Source organism: Biomphalaria glabrata, chromosome 8 (assembly GCF_947242115.1).
Source record: "Biomphalaria glabrata chromosome 8, xgBioGlab47.1, whole genome shotgun sequence".
NCBI lineage: Eukaryota > Metazoa > Mollusca > Gastropoda > Planorbidae > Biomphalaria > Biomphalaria glabrata.
Window position 1 is genome coordinate 7,763,542 of NC_074718.1, and position 16,316 is coordinate 7,779,857.

Below are 16,316 nucleotides of genomic sequence, written 5' to 3' on the forward strand. Positions count from 1 at the left end.
TATATCCTCAGCTAGTGAAGTATTACAGAAACGTGCTTATCAAGTATTCGGAGACAACCAGAAGTGGTCGAGTTGTCAAAATTCCTTGTAAATATAAGTATTAAGAACTTTAAAAGGAAGGATGTGATTATAGCTTCAAAAGGAAGGATGTGCTAATATTAGAAGATATTACGTCATTGTTTGTTGTTTATGTTTTATGCGAAAGCAAAGAATCGGACGGAAATAAAAGTTAGTTATATATGTCTACCTTGATAAAGAAGTCTCGTTATTATCATTATTAATTAGTAACGTCTACAGTAATTTATTATTAATCTGTGACTACAGAACAGTTTACCAAACAAGGGCCGTACGATTCACACTATTGTGGATATACTACGATTAATCCAAACGAGGACTTGAACATATAAATATTTATGAGAATGGTTTACCTAAAAGGTGTTTGGTAAAGCGAGTTAAGGATCGAATGCGGCTAAACACACTCTCTCTCTCTCTCTCTCTCAATTGCGGAATATCTGGTTTCTATAGGTGACTATTCTCTATTTATGTTGAACACACATGATGTAATGTCCCTTTACATTACAAAATTATGTAGATGCGTCCATTGAGAGATGGAATGTCTAATAATTGTCTGGTAACTTAAGATTCGAGTCCTCATAAAAAGTGTCTTTAATTCTATCTATAGTCTCTTTCAGTTCTGCTTAAAATTGAACTCTACTCTATTGATATTTCTTCATTGGTTTTAACAATGTAGATCTAAGTGCCATATTGGTGGGTATGAAGCATCGGTAAAAGTTTCAAATTCCTAAAATGCGTCAGGTTTATGTTTTTCGTCTTAGGTTCTTGATGTCAAATATTCTTTCAATGATATTTCTTCTGGCTTTGAAGATTTTAACAATACTTCCTTGTGGCGTAAAAGATTTGAACGGTAATTTCTTGTAGCTTTAAAGATTTTAACAATACTTCCTTGTGGCGTAAAAGATTTGAACGGTAATTTCTTGTGGCTTTAAAGATTTTAACAATCCTTGTGGCGTAAAAGATTTGAACGGTAATTTCTTGTAGATTTAAAGATTTTAACAATACATTCTTGTGGCGTAAAAGATTTGAACGGTAATTTCTTGTAGATTTTAAGATTTTAACAATACATTCTTGTGGCGTAAAAGATTTGAACGGTAATTTCTTGTGGCTTTAAAGATTTGAACGATACTTTATGTGGCTTTAAAGAAGGATCAATAAAGCAGTCTTAGTCTTAGTCTCAAATTAGCATTATGATTAAAAATGGCAAAGGGGATTTAAATAAACAAGGATATCTTTCTGGACATTTATGAAAACTCTCGTTCTCTCCTGTACGATAGAGAAGATAATTGTGCATAGGGTATATACAGGGCTGGACTTAAGCCACTGCAACCTATGGGGTCGCAGTGGGCCCCGCACTTTCAAAGTTAATTTTACTTTTCTGAACCAATTATCGAAATTAAGTTACATTGTGTGTTGAAAGTGTTTCTTCAATATATTTATGATATGTATTACAACAAAAGATGTATTATATTTTAGAAAGAGAAACTGTGTAATCTCTTAATCTAAGAAAACATCCCCGGCATGCATTGGACATAAGTTCACCACACTTAAATTGTGAATACACTAAGTTGTATTAACCACCCAATTTCATCGCAACAATAATAGAAACAATATTTTGAGCCAGTATCATTTAATTACATTTTCTGAATAAAAATAATTGAATACACCTAAAGCATGGCATGACAATGTTTTTATACATGAATATCTAGTTCGGAAAAAAAAAACAATTTATTAAAAAAAAACTTTAATGTAGTAGATAAAGGGTTTCACTTAAACCTGTAGATCAATGAGGCTCCAGCGCTGAATCCACCATTGCCATAGCCAAAGGATGCCCCGACGTCTAAGTTATTTTTGCTGTAACCCAAGAAACCTTGAGCGTTGGCACCACCGTTGTTAAAGCCCAATTTGGCTCCAGCGTTGAAACCATTATTGCTGTAACCTAAGGAGCCTCCAGCGCTAAAACCATCTTTGCCGTAACCCAAGGTGGCTCCGGCGTTAATGTTACCTTTGCTGTAGCCAAAGGAAGCTTCAGTGTTGAAGTTACCATTATTGTAGCCAACGCCCAGACCTGCTGAATACTCTGTTGAGATAGATTAGATAGATAGATAGATAGATAGATAGATAGATAGATAGATAGATAGATAGATAGAAATAGATAGATAGATAGATAGATAGATAGATAGATAGATAGATAGATAGATAGATAGATAGATAGATAGATAGATACACAAACATACATACTTGCATACATACATATTACATACAGACAAACAAACAGACAAACAGACATACAGACAAATAGACAGACATTTGCTCAATGGCACGGAGTATGTGTGTGTGTGTGTGTTTCCGATGTAACAATGAGTGTTAGTCTAGCTGAACATGTGTTAATACTAAAGAGAACCAAGGAAAGCTGCTTATATTATATTATAATAACTCACGTCGCTTATACTCCATTGCACGACCCTGTGGGAAATTTTAAAAAAAAGCTGTACAACGTACATAACAGCAATATACATTTGTTAAATTTTTTTTTTTTATTAAAATCAACGTAAGATTTTTATTTTTACTGACGTAGAATATAGGTCTACTCTGTAATACATTTTTTTTTGTGGTATATTAAACTTAAAACTTACAAATACTGGCAATATTGTTTCTCCAAAGGTTCCTTGGAAATAAAAATATGTATGTGTTATTAGCATTTATTAATCTTCTTATAGTATAAAGTAGAAAGTGAGGCGTAGGTATGTCCCGCATAGAAATCAGAAATCGCTAGATCAATATGGATAAAACTTGGTATAAATGTTCCTTGGGTACTAACTAAAACCGTAATGTAGGTATTGTAGCTCTAAGACAAACTTAAGATCCTCAATAAAATATTTCTCAACTCTATGAAAGTATTAGTATTTCATGAATCTAGGCAATGTTTACAATGTTTACATGAGAGAAGATCGAAAGGATCTAAATCTAGATCACATTTTTAAAACTACACTTTGCACAGATAGTTTTTTACTTTGACACATTAAAATATAAAATGCAGTGTATTGATTTCATTATTTAATAAAAATAACCTTCAAATTTGTGTTTCAAAAGCATTTTTACATAAATTCGTTCCATATATCTACCACTTTTTTCCCGGACGGAGGACACGACCCCTAAAAGGAGGACATGATTTGACGTCTGGTAACTCTTTGTAGGTGTCCTCATTGCAGCTGCCGAACAATAAGTAGCGCCTGCACATTTTGCTCACATCGGCGTTCAGCAGAAAATAATTAATTATTATAGTAAAACATATATTAGAATTAGATCATTAATTTCATTCAATATGGCTCGCAATTTGTTATTACTTATGAATGAAATCTTCTCCTTCACCTTCAGCTATCCCTAAGTCTGATGAGCCGTTGGGGCACCACACAAGATCTCCCAACCGTCTTTCTCAATTCCTTTCTGTCCTTTTCCTTAGATTGAATTTCATTCACTGAAAGGCCTGTCGATTCTTTGATGTTGTCTTCCCATCACTTTCTCTGTCTTCTTCTTCTTCCTGTTACTGTTCCCAAAAGGAAGATGTTTACGAGCCCTGCGGACCTTTGCCTTAGATTGAATTTCATTCACTGAAAGGCCTGTCGATTCTTTGATGTTGTCTTCCCATCGCTTTCTCTGTCTTCTTCTTCTTCTTCTTCCTGTTACTGTTCCCAAAAGGAAGATGTTTACGAGCCCTGCGGACCTTTGCCTTAGATTGAATTTCATTCACTGAAAGGCCTGTCGATTCTTTGATGTTGTCTTCCCATCGCTTTCTCTGTCTTCTTCTTCTTCTTCTTCCTGGTACTGTTCCCAAAAAGGAAGATGTTTACGAGCCCTGCGGACCTTGTGATGTGGACGTACGTCTCCCGTTCTACAATCATGATACTAATTTTGGCATTCGCTAGTTCTAAGGTAAACATTTTTTTTATACCCGTACCTGTGACATCCCAACTTTTCTTTGAACCGTAAGAGTAGTTTGGGTTATCCTTATTGTAGATGTAGATCACTTCTGAAATTAGGTAAACATATACAATTATGAGTAGTACAGATAGCTTTATTACAGTATCTTTGTTTCATGTATATGACACAGGATTTATGACAAGTTGGATTTTGTTAGTGATAGTCTTTGATTATGTTTATACCAGATTGAAACGAGCTTATTAAACATGTACATAGTGGGAAGCGTGGTCGAGAGGCTAAGTACGCTTGAACTTGAGCTTGGCTTTGCTACACATGAAGGGGGCTCGAGGTTCGATACCCGACTCGAGCAGAGTTGTTTTTACCTTCTCCTAGATACCCCCCCTCCCCCCACTGGTCCACAACTGAGATTTAATTTAATTTAAAAAAAAAAAGATTCTTCCAAATTTTTTATTAAATTTTAATAACGCCAAATGATTGCTTAAAATCTATCTTCTAATATATATATAACAATTATTTTCTTGATTAAAAAGTCGCAAAAGCTCATTATCAATTAATCCGGATATTTTATGAACACAATTTTAACTCATAATAAATGTTTAAAAAACACATTTCTAACTTATACTACATACTTGCTAAATTGTCACAAAAATCTCATTATCGTTAATATATCGTTAAGATTTTTGAGAAGAAACTATTTCATAACACTAATGGATTGTATAAAGATATCTCAACTTTGTTATGGTATATTTAATTGTTATGCCAGAACATTAAAAAAAAATAACTATCGGATAGGATTATTCCGGGATTCTTAATATATATATATATACTTGTATACTATAAAGTAGAAAGTAAGGCGTATGCATGTATGTCCCCCATAGAAATCAAAAGCGTTAGACCAATCTTGATAAAACGTGACATAAATGTGTCTTGGGTACTAACTGGAACCGTAACGTATGTATAATAGCCTTAAACCCCCCCCCCCCCCCCAAAAAAAAAAAAAAAAAAAAAAAAAAAGTTGCCCAACTCTATGAATGTATTACTATTTCAAGTAGGTCATGTTTACTGAGACAAGAACGAAATGATCTAGATCTAGATCTAATTTTAAGAACTACACTTTGCACAGATAGTTTTTTACTTTGACATACCAGAATTTAAAATATAGTCTGGTGATTTCATTATTTAATGAAGTTAACCTTCAAATTTGTGTTTCAAAAGCATTTTCACATAAATTCATAATTCGTTCCTTATATCTGCGAATTTATACTTCCTGACGTAGGCTACTTTATAATCCCCTTCAATTTACTAATCGGGTAAACCCGTTTTAATTGTACTTTTTATCCCATTTATCTCGCGCTACTTTCATTTTAATTGCTAAAACTATCTCTATTCGCTTTTAACAAATTGGATAGATCTTTTTCCATAGTATTTTATATTTGATATGAATGTAAACTCATTTTCGCAAATCTAGGCCACTTTTAAATTTATGTCGAGAAAAACGTGAAAGGAACACAAACTAGAGCCCGCAGGCCGCGGATAATGTCCGGCTAGTATATATATATATATATATATATATATATATATATATATATATATATATATATACTTCTATGATTCTGTTTTTAGATAGATAGATAGATAGATAGATAGATAAATAGTTAGATAGATAGATAGATATAGATATAGATAAAGATAAGTGTACTAGCTGGATATAACCCGTTGGCCTTAGTTTGCATAACACTGATCTATCGCCCTGTTGTCTTACATAATTAATATAAAATTAAAAAATGGGTTTACCAGACTTGTTAAAAGTTTTTTTTATTTTTTTTTTATTTTAGGGCCTTCTTGTTTTAGGAGATTTATTTAACGTATACTGCAGTCTAAGTCTATATACATTCGCTTTACCAGGATTCTTTCTCTTTGGGGTAGGGGGTGAGGGAGTGGTAAAAAAATGTTTTTAACATAACATTCATTAGTTATAAAAAGAAAAAATTACCGCTCTGTAAGGTGTTGTCATTTAAAAAAAAAGAAGTAATTATTTATGTGTTTTTGTTTGTTTATATTTTGCTTCTTCTACCAATGTAGATAGAACATCTTATAAGGGAGACTTCAACTTTACCAGCAGTGATGACGATTCCTTGCAGAGCATCAGCTGTGTATCTAACCGCTGCCACTTGAGTGTTGATCAACGTCTCTGTAGACACATCGACATGTAATACAGGTTAAATGGATGTGTTTTAAATATATCTAACATTTGACTTTTGTTAAGCCTGTTTACTGCCGCTAAACGTCTATGGTTCATCTCGTTGTGCATTGCGTCATTATGCCATGGAGCCCTGTTTTGAAGATTCTTTCGTCTAATCATACATCGGTTGTTACATGATCGACCGCCTAGTTGTCACAGGAGCCAGCTGATATGACGGTTACCACGTTATCTATATAATAATTTTTTTACAACTACTCTATTCAGCTTGCAAAGCCATGGTACTGGAATCTTGGTGAAAACATTTCTCAAAAAAAAAAAAACGGATTTTCCTAGAGATTAGAATGTTGATGTATATCTTTAGGAAAGGAACGAATAGCTAACTGGCCACAATGGGCAAAAACTCTAGTTTGACATTCTAATATTATAAAACTATTATCTTCTAAAATAAGATTTGGTCTTCAAAACAGCATGTAGGCATTTTTACCTGGGGGGTGTGGGAAGAATAGGGGCGGTCTAAAACTGTTCCATTTTCAATAATGTGTTATTCATACGTTATTAAGAGCTAAATAATCGTTGTTACAAAGACTGATCAGCTGTGAAGAGTGAACAACTGTCAAGCGCAAAGGTTTCATTGGTAATATATATTGTACTCTTGAAGTACAGGCTTTTTCTTTAGTCATTGGTGATGATTAGTTGAATCTATCAAAAGTATATGAATTAATACACGATTTTTGTCTTCTATAGTATACTTTTTCTCTAAAAGAACATTCTATCACAATTCAGGTTTGTGAGTTCAGGTCTACGTTGAGAGCTATTCACAATGTTTGGAGTCTTACTGTATTTCCGTGCACGAAAAACTGACCCATATGGAGTACGAAAGTTTGTGAGATACTGGTCAGCAAGATGTTAAGTCTTTTGTTGACACGGACGGATGGATGGATGGGTGGGTGGATGGATGAGTGAATGGATGGATGGGTGGATGTATGGATGGATGGATGGGTGGATGGATGGATGGGTGGGTGGATGGATGGATAGATGGATGGATGGGTGGGTGGATGGATGGATAGATAGATGGATGGATGGGTGGATGGATGGATAGATAGATGGATGGATGGATGGGTGAATGGATGGATGGATGGATGGATGGATGGATGGATAGATAGATGGGTGGATGGATGGATGGTTGGATGGATAGATGGGTGGATGGATGGATGGATGGATGGGTAGATGGATGGATAGATAGATGGATGGATGGATAGATGGATGGATGGAAGAATGGATGGATGGATGGATAGATGGATGGATGGATGGATGGATGGATGGATGGATGGATGGATAAAGAGATAGACATATTTTTTTCAAGAGGAGTTCTTTAAAAATATAAATAGCTTTGAAAAGGTCCAAAGTTCACATTTATTAAATACGTTCAGCTATCCATGAGAGCAATGTGCCTCAATAGTAAATAGTAAAAGATGTTATCTTGTAGCGGCTGTTGGCAATTGATTTGTCTAGTGAATGCCAGTCTACCAGCAATCGAATCCCTATCCTCGCATGCAGTCCAGCCCAGAGCAATTCTTCTTTTTTTTTTCTCATTTTTCATGTCCTAAGGTTCATATCTGTAATCCTATATTTGAGATGAACCGCGCTGTGTTTTCCAAATCAGGCAGATCCTTATAGTTTTTCCTCTATAGGAGAGTTTTCGATCTAGAGTTTTGTTCAGGCCTCTTGATATACATCTTTGAAAGACATGCTGATGGTCCACAAGCAGCCCAGAGCAATAACATATAGGGTTTGTGATATCTACTACTCGTGGTAACGGATATAAACAATCCACTACCGAAAAATGATTCCCTAGGCATGCGTCTCAATAAGCCAGAGCCAGTGACTACCAATACAACTACTTGCCTTCACGTGTTGCTCAGATATTGAGTCCGGCGGAACAGTTTTTTGCTTTTGCTGTTCCTTTGGATACATCAGCTGCGTGGATAGGGGTAACTGATGTGTGGGCGACATCGTTCCGACCATAGCTAATGCCCAGGCTTTCATCCCATTTCTGCGAGATTATCCATTGTTGTTTTTCGACTGAAGGTGGTCATAGCATAGCATATCTACTTTAAATAAAATTTTCTTTGGCTACAAACTGGGTTAATTGCTATATTCTACAATATAATAAACATTATCTAGAAGTCATTTAAAGGTCAAACGTAATTGGAGAAACCTTATTTTAACAACAGTTCGAAAATCTTACCATTGTCTTCTTCTTTTATTCTTCTGGACAGTTCGATCAGAGTATACAACCCAGCGGTAACCTTTCGACCTTCTTGTACCAGGGAATCTGGAAAAAAAAGTAATTGGAGTTGGACAATGTTAGCAGAAATATCACTGTCATATGAAATTTTAAAAGAAATCCAAAAGTACGTTAAAATGGCATATACAATCAATCAAAAGTTTATAGTTTAAGGACAGTTTTGGTTCATAAGTTTAAAAAATTGTATTATTAGAAGATAAGACCTTTCTTTTATAATATTAATATTTCAAATGAGAGATTGGATGTACACTAGGAAACGAAGAATATTCAGCTTTATGTTCACCAAATAGGAGATTGTTCAAGCTTTGTGTACACAGAGAATGACATTGCCCCAGCTACGCCGCATACTCTAAAATCTTCCTCTTTTTTTAAAAAAAAAAAGTATAGTACTATTTTTGGAGCTTGAGATTTATAGGGCAGATAATATAATGTTCCTCTGATTCTTTGGCGGGCGGTTAACGAGAGTGTCATGTGGCCATCACAGTGATCAACCGCTATTACTTTCCTCAAATAATATCTAGTGGATTCAAGGGCGTCCTAAAAATCCTGAAGTTTAAATCTCAGTCTTTCTGGGATTCAAACCAGTGACCCCTTGATTCGTAAGCTACGCGCTTTTGAATTTAGCCTACAAAGACCCCCTTTTTTTCTTTAAATACGTGCTAAAATTAGTTTACAAACTTTAACGTTCAACTTAGAACATTGTTTACCTTCCAGGAAAGTGGATACAATGATTCCCTGATTGTACTGTGATGTGACCTCATCTACTAAATCCACAATTTCTTGACTATCAACTGGAGAGAAGAAAATGTATTTTGATATTATTTTATAGAACAGCTAGCATTCTCACTCTCTCTCTCTCTCTCTCTCTCTCTCTCTCTCTCTCTCTCTCTCTCTCTCTCTCCGTCTTTGTTTTATTCTTTACTAAAAGGAAGTATAAATAAAAAATATACAATATGAAAAAAATGAAAATAAATTTGCTTTTAGAATTAGGAATTATTGTGCTATTTCTATTAATGCTTTTTGGGCAATACTGATAAAAAAATATAAAGGTTTAATTGCAACCTTAGGGTTGTTGTTTTTTTTCACGAATCTCCAGCATTCAGTGTGCGAATCCGTTAAAACCGTGTCTTAGCGAGCACTTAAGAGGTAAAATGAAACTGTGTAAGAAATTTTATGCGAATACGTAGGCGGCTTAGTAATTTTTTAGGCTAATACATATATAGGTCAATGAGTCAGTTTCCTTTTTTTTAAAATACATTTATAAATTGATCACCCAGATACTCTGTTCTTTCTCCCCCTACCCCTTTTCCAGACAACTGATAGGATCATAGCGCATTGAGAAAGCTAAAAGCAGGAAATCGCGCTAAACAAAAACAATTGGTAAAAAAATATTTCTAGTCACACAAATTTATTACTGTTAGTCTAGAGTCTAGATCTAGTACTAATTGAATTACAAGGCTGACCAAAACTAACTGATACAATTAATACAAGCTTTGTTTTTTTTTTAAGTATTTTTTTTTTAATTTTGTTTGTTTCTAATATAGAAACACTTTAAAATCATTAATGAAACACTACACTGATATACCTTAATAAACATTCAACATGTAAATTTGGATTTCAAACTTTTTGTAAATATAAATGAAAATAAAAGAAAATTTTTGTTTCTAATTTTGTCATTAAGTTTCTTTCCCTTTTCATTACATTCTTAAAACAGCGAAAGAGTCGTGGAAGCTTACGTCAGCATTCAACCACCAGAGGCGTAGCTAGGGTGATGAGAGAGGGGGGAAAATTGAAAATCCCCCTGGCCCCAACTTGAGGGGGCCCCCAAATGAGTGTGTTTTACACTAAATATTAAATTTTGCGCGAAATGCAGGGGCCCCAAAAGAGGCCAAGACCCCTCCTCTGGGCCCCGAAATGATGGCAAATTTTTACATACGCCACTGTCCGCCATATTATCAACTGGCTAACGGGGATGCAAATGGAAACTATTTTCTTGCAAAATTTTTTTGTCAAAAAAAGTACTATTGCATTTTTTTTAGCTTACCTTGGGCACTTTTTTCATTCAAGTATTCATCCGCCTTGTTTTTAATGTCCTCCATTGCTGCCTCAAGATCTGAAGCTCTAATACCTGTGGGGTTATCGGACAAAACAAATGTTACGATGTACTTCTTTCATCTGTGAATTATTTACTTCTTTCCTAATGATAAATTAACTTTTTGCTAGGAATACCTAGAAAATTATATTTTTTACCAATCAGAACGGCAGTGCAATAAAAAAATTGAATCTAAATTTTAGGAAATTTTCTCTGTACATAATATCTCAAAATATAATTAATAATTTTTTTTAAAAAAGGAACAAATAAATTTATAATATAAAAATACAGGTAAATAAATGTAAAAAAAATATTTTAGTAATTGAGACTAATTGTCGCAACTATTGAATTGGTTGCTTAGCGCCGCGTTCATCACTAGTCGATGACGTCATTTGCGCTAAGTTTTTGTGCAGTAGAATGATCTCCCCTTGTTGCTTGTCATTATTTCTTGTGACGTAGAGTGAGTGCGCGTACGACTTTCGTCATAGATCGTCTGTTTCATTATCTCCATCTTGTGCTGTAGAGACAGATTGTGTTTTGGGGAGCTCTTGAATTTCTCCTGGTGGTTATGTTACTGGATAGCCTTAGCATTTGCCTTGGATATATTCTAAAGGATTATCTTGACCCCTGTTTAGGGTGTGTTGTACTTTCTTATTATATAGTTGTTTGTAATTGTATTCGATCGTATTTGTATTTTTTTATAATTAGACTGGAAGATTAGAAGAATTTGTTTCTTATGTTTTTCTATAGGGTCTCAGTGTCAAGTCTCAGTGTCAAGTCTCATTTTCAAATCTCAGTGTCAAGTCTCAGTGTCAGTCTCAGTTCCAGTCTTAGTTTCAAGTCTGAGCGTCGGACTCAGTGTCAAGTCTCAGTGTTAGACTCAGTGTCAAGTCTTAGTGTCAAGACTCAGTTTCAAGTCTCAGTGTTAGACTCAGTGTCAAGTCTCAGTGTTAGACTCAGTGTCAAGTCTCAGTGTTAGACTCAGTGTCAGTCTCAGTGTTAGACTCAGTGTCAAGTCTCAGTTTTCAGTCTCAGTTTTCAATATTAAGATTTCAGCTTTAGTCTACAGGACTGAGGTCTTCATCTCAGGTAGTCTGTCTGACGTTCAAGTTTGTTTTCACAGGTCTGAGGTTCCAGATTCCAGACTACGGGTTGCTGTGTCCAGACCTTGAGTTATAGTGTGAACTATGAACTTTTTATAAATGTTAGTCGGTGAACAGTATCTGAGCCAGAAGCTAGATCTACGGGGATTACCAGTTGTTGTCTTGAAGGTTTATGTGGACAATTGTACTGAACCTTACATTTAAGGTGAATTATTCTTGTTTATATTTAAATACTTAAGTATTTACTAAATTATTACTATACGTATTTAATGTTCATATTATATTATATGCACTTATATTTGCTTATCATTTCATAGATCAAATGTCATTATCATTTGTAAATATATCATTAGATTAAATTCATAATTTTATTTAAATCATCATACACCTCGTTTATTAATTTATGTACAACAGAGTGTGTATGGTGTGACTGTCGGGCTGAACTTGGGCCTAAAATGTTACAGGTTTTAATATAAAACACACATTTGCAATTCAAAATTACTGTAATACGTAGACATATTAATACATAATAATAATTCAGTAATTTCATTCAACAAAGACCTGACAGATATGATAAGTGCAAACTTGTTTGTACATGATCCCCAAAGTACCCTTTTTAGTTATCGAGTAAAAGATAGTAAATATCCCATTCACCAAGTTAAATTTTGTTCTGAATTCTCATGATGATACCTACCCTCCATGGCTTTAGAAGTCGTTACGTTAATTGTTTGATAGATTGACTCCAAGTATTCAGTGCCTTTTGAAGCTGAGAGAACATCTTGTCCCCTAATTTCCTAGAAGAGATATTTAATAATAATAAGGCTTGTCTTCGAGTCTGAAGAATAATGACGAATACAGTATTTCCCGTGGCTACGCAGACCCAGCTTGACCTACATATTCTGCTACTTCTAGCGCAGGAATAACCATTAAATTTTCGTTTCGCCGTCTACGTCTGTTCTCAGCAGCGGATTTTTTGGTATCAAATGTGTATCCCGCGGACTTTGTAAGTCACCCAGCTGTCTCATTCTGAAGCCGCATGCAACCAGGTGCTCTCTTCTATGTCAGTTAAAGCGAGTTGGCGCCTTAGCTGGTCTTTAACCGTTTCGGCGGGGCACCTTGTTACGTCGATCTCCTTCTTAGGGTCCGACAATTACACTAGGCAGGGCACGTTTCCCGTATGAGGGACGAATGGATGCGAGAGTAGATCTTTTTTTGGTCAGAGATTAAGAGGATAGAAATAGGTTGAAATAGTGTTAGCATTTGAACTCTGGCGTAAATCAATGACATTGATAAGGTATATTGAAACTGCTATTTACCTATTATTAGTATAAAATGAAAAAAAAAAGTCGCATCCTAAGACCCCAACTCCGAAGTTGTTTGATTAGATAAATGATGTCCAGATTAACAGGCCGACTTTACAAATTTCGGGGCACAATTTAATGGATGCTTAAGAGGCAATATGCGCCAAATGGTTAATTAGAGTTACGATTATCGTACGATATAATAAATACGTTAACCTTTAAGTTCTACATCTTTAAAAGCTTGTGACAATAGCCATGAATACTGATACGCGAAGAGTAAATGTAAGTTTCTAATTGGGCCTTTGATTCATTGGGCAGAACTGTTTGTTTTTATTCGGAGATGGGGCTTTGAATTATTGCTAGATTGCTATTTGTAATGTGGTAGATATAAATGTGGCTTATTATGTTAATATTAATACCCAGTATAATCTTTGAATAATGATAATGGTGGTTGCTTTGAGCAAGCATAAAAAGAACATTTTAAAAAAGTAAAAAGCTTTAATAAATCCGCCCATTAAGAATCTGATGTTTTAATGTATGAGCGATTATTTTGCTCTATTGCTCCCTGATCACAACCACACACAAAAATATGTTTACGCCTATTTATATACAATTTTAATCTGGTGATATATAGATCCAGTTTTAATAACATTAAAGGACTAGCCTAGACTAGAATATTGGTTCTAGTTAAATATTTAGTAAAGACATTGTGCACTGATAAATTGTAAAAAAAAAACAAGATCTATAGTAAAAAAATGAGTTTTAAATAAATAAATTACATATAAGTTTCTGCTAAAATTTTAGTGAACATAAAAGCCATTTTTATAAAAGTTAAAATTTAAAAAAAAATATATAAAAAAAGGCTATTTACCACGATTCCAATGGCATAAAGTAAACTACCATAAAAAATAAAGTACGTCATGACTGTGTCACTTCCAACCGAAAGAGATGATCTCTATTGGCCAAAGACAAGGTCTTAAATAGTAACCTGGGTGTGATACATAATTAACTCTTGCTGTTATGTTAATTTTTTCACAGGCACGTTTTCGGAGGGTTCTAAAAATAAACTACAAAATTAGTTTGTTTTGCTCAATTTTTTTTACTATTGGTTCTAAAAATGATTTTCCGTGAAGCAAGGTGTGCTCTGAAAAATAATGTAAACATCTATAATAATTAAAAAAAAAATAACGTATATCTATTTAACCAGCCATCTTTCACGGATTATAAAAAATGTATCACGTGGTAAGAATTTGATTAAAAGCGTTGATAGGCATGTTTTATTTAAAATTGCTTTTGTAAAGTGGATCTTTGTAAATCAGTGCTCACCAATATCTTTAGAAAATTATTCGGAAGAGGGGCTACCTGGGAGAAGGTTTCCGTGCTGCCTTTAGGCAGCTTAGAAAACAAGACTCAGCTTAATTTGAGTTTTGAACTCGAGCCACCTCAATAGCAGTTTACGCTACTCAGCCACACATTACACATGTATTTCGGGATAATTTTATATCATGCTCTGGGTTTTCTGTGCAGTGGCGTAGCAAGAGTGGGGGGAGGAGGGGGAGAATTTTAAAATCACCCCCGGGTCCCCACTTTAATGGGGGTCCCCAAACGAGTGTTTTTTACATTAAATATTAAAGAATTACGCAAAATGCATGGGCCCCCAAGAGGTCAATTCCACAGGGCCACCAAAAGATGGAAAATTCCTAGCTACGCCACTGTTTCTGTGTTTGAACTGAAACGGGGAGAATGGCTTCTGGAGTCAATCATGTAAAACAATTGGGAGCCAGAGACCGTTGGTAAGCTTGAAGTTGACTTCAACACTGACCTGCGACGTCACAACCTGTGGGCAGTGGAAACTAATAGCTCTTTGCCACGTCGTAAAGACCTGTGATCCTTACAGGTTGCAAAGTTGAAGGTCAGTGTTCAGACCTTCTTTGACGATTGGTTTCGGTATATAAAGGGCAAAATAATTTTTATAAACATCAAATGCTTATGATACTTGTATCCGTATATACGTATTTGATAAGCTGAATATGTAAAGAATAGAATATAATTACCTAAATGGATATAGATACATTGCAAATCACCCATGATATTATGACATTTTTTTATATCAACTCACTCAGTCTATTTGTCTGTGTGTCTGTCTGGCCAAAAGTTTGTATACGCTATTTCTATGACACCTAATATCGGATTAAGCTAAATTTTGCAGAATTATATCTTTTACCTGACAACACAAAAATCAAAAAAAATAATTAATTAATTAATTAACTAATGGTAATTAAATACTTTGTTTGGCTATGTCAAACAAGGGAAATAAATAGTACTTGGTTTAAGTAATGGTATAAGCTGATTAAGTCCTCTTTATATTAGAATGCCGTCTTAGCCTTAGTGAACAAAAACATGAAATAGTTTGCCAGTAGAGTAGTTTAAAACGATGGCTTGAGAGTCCTGACAAGACTGGAGCCATGAATTCAATTTCATTTCCTCTTTTCTTATTTTTATCAATGTTTTTTTTTTATTGTTTGTCTAGATCTATTACAAGTGTAATCACTTGGCTGATCCGAATTAATTGATACACGTTTTATATATATATATATATATATTTACATCCTGCAGTGCTGGCGCGTAATCGATTCATAAGCAACAGTGAAACGGATACTGGCATTGTGACACAGTAGATATACACATGTTTGTCGAACTATGAAGTGGGGATTAATGATATAAAACAAGTAAACAGGAAATTGTTTCTTTTTTCACTGTATTTTTTTTTTCTTGTCATTGAATAGAGAATGTTTGAATTGATTTAAACCAGTGATGCCCAAAATACGGCCCGCGGGCCACATTCGGCCCGCGACATGATTCCATCCGGCCCGACGACACGTCGACACAAACAAAGTTTTAAAAAAATCTTTCCTTACGTTAGGATAAATGGATTGGGACTGATAATAAGCAAACATATTTGTTTTAGAAAGAATGAGTGGCTCTTTGTAAAGAACATAGCATTAGACAGCTTTATGAAACCAAACATAAAAAATAAGGCTGCATTATTGGTTTGAGTCGCAACTATTAGATTACACTTATAGTGGAGGACTGCTGAGAATATTTACAAAAAAAACAAACAATAAAATGAGCCATAGGGAAGAGAAATGTTCCCCGCCAAGAGCCATGTCTGACAGCGATATTCAAAACATAAATTGCGGAAAATATGTTTGGGAATTTCAAAGTGAAAGAGCGTCTTTTAAACAGAGTGTACTTGTATATGGTAAAAAAAAAATCCTTTAGATCTCATTAC

The 16,316-nt window shown here is 34.6% G+C and overlaps 1 protein-coding gene across 1 annotated transcript; it reads right to left on the reverse strand.

Moving 5' to 3' along the window:
• Positions 1–1,694: 1,694 nt before the first annotated feature.
• LOC106063371 (uncharacterized) lies at positions 1,695–13,992 on the reverse strand. Its single transcript, XM_056038588.1, has 10 exons — positions 13,896–13,992; positions 12,418–12,517; positions 10,573–10,656; positions 9,236–9,319; positions 8,469–8,555; positions 6,134–6,208; positions 4,034–4,105; positions 2,712–2,743; positions 2,517–2,541; positions 1,695–2,155 (listed from the first exon to the last, which is right to left on the reverse strand). The coding sequence occupies exons 1-10, from the start codon at positions 13,944–13,946 to the stop codon at positions 1,842–1,844; spliced, it is 924 nt and encodes a 307-aa protein (XP_055894563.1). The 5' UTR covers positions 13,947–13,992; the 3' UTR covers positions 1,695–1,841.
• Positions 13,993–16,316: the final 2,324 nt, after the last annotated feature.